We start from the raw sequence: 8,176 nt of genomic DNA on the forward strand, positions 1-8,176 counted from the left end.
GTGGGTGGGGGAGGACACCCAACACACAAGTATGTACACACACACACACACACACACACACACACAGAGTTTCCTCACAAATTATTCTTTTTTTTTTTTCAGTTTTTAAAATTTGTGTGTGTGAGGTCATGACAACTTTGAGAGAGTCACTTTTCTCCTTCCACCATGTGGGTCCCAGGGATCAAACTCAGGTCACCAGTCTTAATGGCAAGTACCTCTGCCTGCTGAGCCATCTCACCAGCCCCTGCATAAATGATTCTTTATCATGAATTATGCTTCATGAGGCCCAAGGTGCTTACCAAGACAACTTCATTCTTGGAATGATGCTGAAGCGTCTGTTCAGAAGCAACAATCTTCTGTGCAAAGTGGAGCTGCTGGCAAGAAAGTGAGACTCCTCCTGGGCCCCAGGAGTGTGGCAGCTGCAGGACTGACTAGGTGTCTGAAAGATGGCACCACAGTGCACTTCTGGGTTTTCCTACACCCCGCCCTCCTCCTTCTGGCTGATGGAAGTAAATGAACCCACACGTTTCACTAAACCAATGCTCCAGAATATACTAGGATCAATATCTTAGACAAAGCAGACAAGCCATGTGAATTGGACTCAAAAACTAAAAATGCTAAGATGTAACTATCAAGACTTCTCAGACAGAGGAGCTGCCCCAGTGCAGAGTTCAGGAGGTCTGAGGCCCAGCAGAGCCCAAGGTCATGAGAGTCCTGCCCTATTCCTGGAGATTAGATGAGACCACAAGAAAGACCCAGAACAGCAGTCTACCTCAAGGTACCCACTCTAATCACACCTGCAGAGGCCCTTCCCACCGTAGGCTCCTGGATTAGAGGGACATCTCTGGTTCTGGTATTGTACCCATAAAAAGACCTTGCTAAGAATTCAAACCCCATCCCTAACCCTAGATACTGTGATTCACTATTTTAACTCACCCCAAGTTACCAGAGTCTATGCCTTTCTGGGCTAGATTCTCCTATGTAAGGGATCACGGTCTTTGTGCTCTTAAAGCTTCCTGCTTCACCTGGGGTAAAGGGACATGTTCAATATGGTTCTGAATAAGTGCAGTCAGGCTCTAAGTCTGCTGCACTGCATTAGGCACAACGCTTTGTATCTGACATCTGACATAGGTCACCAACAGAGCCTACACACACTGCAAACAAGGTCACAAGCAAATCACTGGGACCTTGGGCACAACTACCCCCTTAGCCTTTCAGCATTTTCATGTGTGAACATGATGAGGAATGCACCATCCTGCAGCAGTGATGACATCCTGTTCCAAGAATGTCTCCATCCTGAGGCTGCAGAGAAGGGGTGGAGAGTGCTCAGATCTTGGTATAATGGAATCTTGGGGCATAGAGAAGAAGGGCAAGACCTGTTTCTAAGAAGCCAGCCCAAGGCACCAGTAGACCCATGAAGCTTCAGCTCCTATAGTACCCTGTTTTCTTTCTAGGCAGGTTTGTGCTACTATCAGCACCAACTCGGGTATCATCTTAACAAAAATCACAATAGGAGAGCAGAGAATAGATACTCGGAGGAGAAAAGGGATGGTACCCAAAGAATGGATGAAAACATGCCAAAAAACACACAGGGTATCATCCTTATAGGCCTCTCTCCAAAGCAAGAGGTGGCCAGTTTGTACGAAGACAGAGATGGTACCATCTGTTTTACAAAAAACAGGTGTAAACAGAAACACAGGAGGATCCTGTTAATGGGAAGAAATAAAAATGATCAGGAATACAAAATAATGAATACTACCTCCTCAGCAGCTCCCAAACTAAACAAACTGGAGAAATACTAGAAGCAAGGTTCAACACACATCTCAGATACAACCAAAGGCAGAGCTGCGTCAGTCCATTAGCATCTCCTAGGTGTGGTGATACGTGGTCAGAGCTCTAAGGGGTTAAGGCAAGAGGATAAGAGTTTGACGTCAGCCTGGGTTATATATAAAAAGAACTTGTCTCAAGCGGGGGTGGGGGGTGGAGGAGGGGGCTCTAACCCTCCTGTGTACAAGAAGTCCATCAGCCTACAATGACTACAGAATACCATATCAGAAAGAGCTTTTTCACAGGAGAGACCCCCAAAAAGCAAATATTTTGTGTTTTCTGACCTGCTCAAGGTCAAGGAGTACCTTGTGCTGACAGGTAATGGGTCTTGCTTAGTTTCTCAGAGCACAGCATGCGTGTGTACTCTAGGTGGGAGACTCTACAAGCCTGAGATACGGCTAAAGGCCACACCAACAAGGCTTGTTTCACCAGACGCCACACACAGTCAGAAATAACACTGCCTTCTCAGGTTCTTTTATGACAAGACAGAGACAAGATGTGAACAGAAGTACTGGGAAGATGAGTAAAAACCTCACCTAAATTCCAGCAAAGAAATTCTTATCTTAAATTGTTCCAGGCTATGAAATATTTAGTCATTTATAAGACTGAAAATACTACTACCAATTACAGATAATCACTATTTAGTGAACATAAAGCTGCCCAGAAAACACTAAAGTGGCTTTTGCGTCCCCAAATGAACAAGAGCCAAGTTTTGTTCGTTGACTTAGGAAGACCTTATTTCCAGAAGTTGTTACCACCCACCTGCAAAGGAACGGCGTTTTATGTTCAGTTCATTGGCCACACGAACCTCGGTGCAGAGCTTCAGCATCAACAGCATGGTGAGGATCATGACAATGCTCTGCCACAGGAGCGGGGATTCAAAGTGCCTTCCAAACCTGCAGAAGGAGACAGACCCCATGTCAGCACTTCCACCACCTCTCCACCAGATCCTGAGCCACGTAAAGGAAAAGAGTCCCAGGGAGGGTCTTTGGTACCCATCACAGCCCTGGCACTTACTGCATAATCTCCTAGGATCTGTGTGGGACTTGGTTGAGATATAGAAGGACCATGGGACCCAGGTCAAACTCAGGAGATGTGAGTACCATGCCCACGTGAAGTTTTTCCAAATTCTATATTCCCCCTCCAGGGACTCTCTGGCCTAGTCAACAGACCCCCACCCAGGACCAGATGCTGGCATAAGAGAGTCCTGCATGGCCACCTTCCTACCAAAGTCTAACCCTGACTAGGCAAGTCAACATTTTTCAAACCACAGCAGCTCTGCTTCCTACCTGGGGAGGTGTTCATAAAGACAAGCAGCCTGGGGACAAATCTCCACATGTATCCTTCATTAACAAGAGAAACCATTCTGGGCTGTCCCCATCAAAACTTTCCCTGACCTCATGTCCATGACAAGGGCCATTTTCCCTCCCTAGCCAGTCCTCCCAGCCACAGTCCCCACTAGCGTTCAGTATCTTACCAACCGGGTCGTAAGCTTCTGGAACAGCATAGGGCTGTGACATTCAGACAAGGATAGGCCCCAACCTAATCATAACCCCACCACTGTAAAGCATGAATCCAAGCTAGAACTGGCTTCAGACTTTGTTTAGCATGAAAAAAAAATTTTTTTTCCAAGACCTTAGGACACCAAATTCAGGAGATCCTACACTGCAGCTGATTGCCATCTTTTCCTGAAAACTGCAAAACCCAGCAACATGCCTAGCCTTCTCTTCCAGGTCTTTGGCCCCTCAGTGTGTTGGGTCTCTGGGGCCATGAGTCACCTTCTGAGCTGAGGCGAGCAGCCAGTAAGACTGGTTAATGCAGCTCCTGAGCCAGCACAAAGGAGAAACCCAGGGCAGAATTCTCTACCCAAGGTCTTGCTGATCCACAGCCAGCAACAAGCCAGCTCAGGGACACTATCTTACCACAACCATCCATCTAGCTACTGTGACAGAAACTTGTCAAAATCAACCTATAAATCACATGCCAGGTATGATGGTACACTCCTGTAATCCTAGCACTTGGCCTCGAGATTGTGGGAGGAGGATCACAAGGTCATAGCCAGCCTAAATTCCAGTCATACCTACCAAAAATAAAGTCCTAAAGTAAAAACTCATATGGAAGAGCAGTTATAAATCTAGCTACTTCCTACAAATGAACAAAAGAAGTTATCACCTTCATAGAAGTTATCACCTTAGTAGCAGAATGAATAAGTAGATAAGCATTTCACAAAACTGCAGTGACACGTTTGCCAGAAATCTGTAGAAGACCAACTGGAGACCAGAAGACAACTTTGGCCCCCAGCCCTCAAAGAGTGTGTCTGAAAGGCCTGCCTGAGGACAAGCTTCCAACAATGTAGAGTCCTGACCCTGTAATTGACTGAGTGCTATCTTCATCTTCTGCCAGTCTATGTCTACAAACAGCTCACTGTCAGACAGAACTCTAGCCTGCTCTGGACATTGTCTATCAATCCCCATAGAATATGCTACTGTCTAGGTGGGCACACCTGGACACACTTAACAGAGTGCCAGGGAGCAGAGCTAAGGATTTGGCTGGCTTTGGGAAAGGCAGCTGAAATAGGACACAAAATTTCAAAAAGCACAACTTTCTCCAAAAGACATATATGGAACAAAATAAACAGGAAACAAAGTTTAAGGTCATAAACTTTTAAAGATATAAAAAGGTGCCATTACTTACCAAATTTAATGACAATCGTTTTCTATTGAGTACACTGAGAGTGCTCTTCCTCTCCCGCCCAAGAACAGGGGTTAGCACAGTTCCTCTGAGGGCAAGTGGCCATCACCACCACACAGGTGTGGACCTGATCCTCAGAGCCGCTTGGACAGTGTGTCCAAGGATTCTTATAGGAACATAAGGATCTGGTACTGATTACAGAGAGAGACTGATCACAGAGAGAATGAAGCTATCACCTTAGTAGCAGAATGTCACCACCTCTCAGATACAGTGTTTCACTCTCAGAGCCAAAAACCCCTGCCAGCAGTGGTAGAGTCACTAAAAACTTTGCCCAAGGAGAGCCTGGGGCTCTTCTGGCACCCATCCTGCACTCCTACTGGCTTGCCCACCCTGGCCCCTTTCCGCTTCTTTACCTATCATGGGCTGTAAACCTATTCGTTACAGGATTCTAACTCTGGATTCTAACATCACAAATGCCAAATCCTGCATCCAAAATTTCATGGAGAACAGTCTGTAAAGGCTAGTTTTGCAAAATGATGAGGATTATAAAAAATAAGGCCACAAGAGTATCACAAGTTTCAGAATCACTGGGTTTTTACAGTTCAATCAGCCCCTTCCTGTAGGATTTTCTAGCCCTAAGAAACTATGCATCAAATCTCCAACAGGGGCAAAGATACTTCCTGAAAGGACTGGGGTTCTGAGGTCTGTCTCCAGCTAGCACTGAGGGTTCTAACTCTACCACTGTTGTTCTAGTGTGGAGGAGCTCCCCTATCTGCCACATCCCTGACCTGCTCTCCAACTGTAGACAAGCTACATAACGGGGGAGGGAGTATGTATGTACATTCCAGGCATTGCTCTGTTAAAGCACAGACTCTGCAGCCTCTGGCTATATGAAGTCTAAGAGGATGCTGACCTGTGAAGCCTGGAGAGGACACCAAGACTGGGGCTACAGGACACTCCATGGAGAAGCATGGAAGGGCCATCACATCACCTTGGAGCAGCAGGGTCTCTACAGATGGGCAGACTTCTGGCCTTCACCCTGTGGATCAGGAAAGACATCCGCACGCAGAAGCACCCAGGAGGGCCAAGACCCTACGCTTCTCCCTTCCTCACAGTCTTCGAGAATGTATTGGAGAACTGAAGCCTGTGTATTCTTTCACACAGTGGCCATAGAAGCCCTGGGTAGCCCAGGCACTAGCTGGGATATGGAGTCTACCCATATCCCATGGAAGGCTGCCCAACACTGAAAAACATTCAAGGTCCTCTCAGAGGTCCCAGGGCAAAGGCCAGTTGCAGAGCCACTCTCCACTGGAGCATGCCTGAAAATTAACTGGCCTCACTTCTGACTTCTCAAAATCAGGTCGACAGTCCAACCTCAGGCAGTAGTACTTGGAGAAAATTTATTCCTCAACATATGCTGTCCCTTCACAAGTTAAAACAGAGAGCCTGGGTTACAACTGGGCAGTCTGCCTGAGAGTGAGACTCCACCCAATGTGTACAGAACAACAATATGGGCACACTTATATTAAAGGATCTGCTTCCATTTAACCTTAGACTTAGGGGGACCTCCATCTTCCACCCAGAGGAAAGCAGGAGGAGAGAATCTTTGAAATGCAGTTTTCCAGTTTTTGTTAAAGGAAAGAGAGAACTCACTGATCCTTTCTCCTTAGAAAGTCACCTGGCAAGAGACAAACTGCAAGGTGACATCCTCCAATACTACTACAGTGGCCAGCTTACCCCATTCAGAGTCAACTCACTAGCCTACCTCCTAAAAGATCCAGGCAAAGGTAAAACCCACTCCTGGGACACAGTGGGCCCAGGGCTGGGAGTAAGGCAAAGAAGCAGAGAGACCTCCCCACTCATGAATTCAGGGTGGACATTCTAGACAAATGGCCCCGGCAGCCACCCAGGAAACCAGCTGGTGCAGCGGGACCAGAAGCCAACCCAAGCCTTCCGCTGCCATCTCCAGCACCGGGGCCGTGCTGCCTGCCCCCGAGTCCACCTGGTCCAAGCTCCGGTGCGCTCGCAGTGTACGCACGCTGATTGTCAGCTCCACATGGCCGCCGCTATCCTGCGCAGTCCGCCACCATCCCGGCCTGGAAGGGAGGGCGAGGGTAAAGCACTGGCAGAAGCTTGGCCGGGAAGCACTTGTGCCCGACCAGAAGTCTAGGTAGGGCCTGGGGCAGGGAGAACTGCACTCCCGGCGTCCGGAGTAGGCTCGGCAGGGCGCGCCACCGGGTTACCAGCACGCACCGGACCCCTCCACCGCCCCGGGAAACTTGGAGAGCTGGAGAGGCGCGCCCCGCCCTCTGCAGGACGCCCGGGAGGAGCGAGGAGCGCACCCCGCCTGGTTAGGGGAATGAAGGGGTGCGGCGCGGCTACGGAGGGGGTGACACGGCCCCAACACTGGTACACTTGTGGGGGAGGGGCGGACACCCGACCCAGCTGGGGGCATCGCGACCCAGGCCGGGCGTCCTGGGGATCCCCGAGGTGGCTCTGCGGGACAGCGAAGAGCAACCAAGCTGGGGACGAATTCTCACCCTTACCAGCCACGCCGCGCCTGTCCGTCAGTCTGTCCCTCAGCCAAGGCTAAAGGGAGCCCCGCCCCGTGACGTCACAATGGAGGCCCTGCCCACTCCTAGATCGGTCAGCGGCAGGGCTGGGTCCTAGCGCGCTCCAGGCCAGGAGGGGAGAGGGTGGAAGGGGCGGTAGGCCCTCAACTCTTCCCTGCTGCGTGTCCCAGATTAGGAAATCCACTTTGCCTCGCCTTCTGGCCAGGTGAACACGTGACCCTGTCTCCAGCTGTCCCCGGGCGCTGGGTCACCAACAACTGGGGGATGCTGTACTGAGTGTCCCGGAAAGGGTCACAGTGGCCAGTGCCAGGCCTGGGACTTCCATCCACGTGGACATTCCAAGAGTCTTTGTTAAGCCTTTTCTCTGAACAAGCTCGTGAGGGGCTGGCAACCCTCACCCAGAAAGGGAGATTGCCAAGCGTCAAGAGGCAACTGAACTCTGAAGGAACGGACAGGTCTCAGAAGCGAAGTAGCCACCCACCCACGTTTGTTTCCATCCCAAATCAAGTACGTCCAGGGAATGCAACCCTGGGTCACTGACTGAAGCTTACAGGAAAACACTGACTGCTCCAAGCGACTGCCGGGGCTGGCACCAGCACCACAATTGATGAGCCGTCCCCTCCTCCCCACCTCCCTACCTTCCCGTCATATATGAAGTCAATCCTCTGGGCGCTCATTTACAGAAAAAGAACACAGGAATTCCTGAGTGTGTCCCTGACCTCAGGATGGATCCTGGAGGGCTGGGCAAGCCATGCCAAAGGCACCAGCCACCCTGTGTGTGGCCCTATGTGGGTAAGGCTCCAGATGAGATGGCAAAAAAAGCCTAGAAAGCTGCATCTCAGGCTCTGCCTGGAATCCTTTCTGCATAGGAGCAACCCACAAAAGGGATAGCAAGAGCAGGGCGGCCCCCAGAGTACAACTGACCCCCAACCTCCTCACCAGGTGTCTCCCTTCTCTCCAGGTCCGACCCCGCTTCCCATCTGGTGGTTTCCTGGAAAATCATAAGACTACATAAAATCAACTTCCAAGCAAGCCTGATATTCTAGTGACCTAGATGAAGCACTGGAAGCATTCACCTTCCAACC

General features: G+C 49.9%; 1 protein-coding gene across 1 annotated transcript in view; it reads right to left on the minus strand.

The window, feature by feature from the left end:
* Slc66a2 (solute carrier family 66 member 2) overlaps positions 1 to 5,709 on the minus strand; it is a gene marked incomplete in the record, with an annotated part of 33,155 nt that extends 27,446 nt beyond the window's left edge. The window contains 2 exon segments of the mRNA XM_029554818.1: positions 2,590 to 2,723; positions 5,432 to 5,709. Coding sequence (XP_029410678.1) covers positions 2,590 to 2,723; positions 5,432 to 5,490 — 193 coding nt within the window.
* Between the last annotated feature and the right edge of the window lie 2,467 nt (positions 5,710 to 8,176).

Source organism: Nannospalax galili, unplaced genomic scaffold (genome assembly GCF_000622305.1).
Source record: "Nannospalax galili isolate Female #2095 unplaced genomic scaffold, S.galili_v1.0 scaffold243, whole genome shotgun sequence".
Lineage (NCBI taxonomy): Eukaryota > Metazoa > Chordata > Mammalia > Rodentia > Spalacidae > Nannospalax > Nannospalax galili.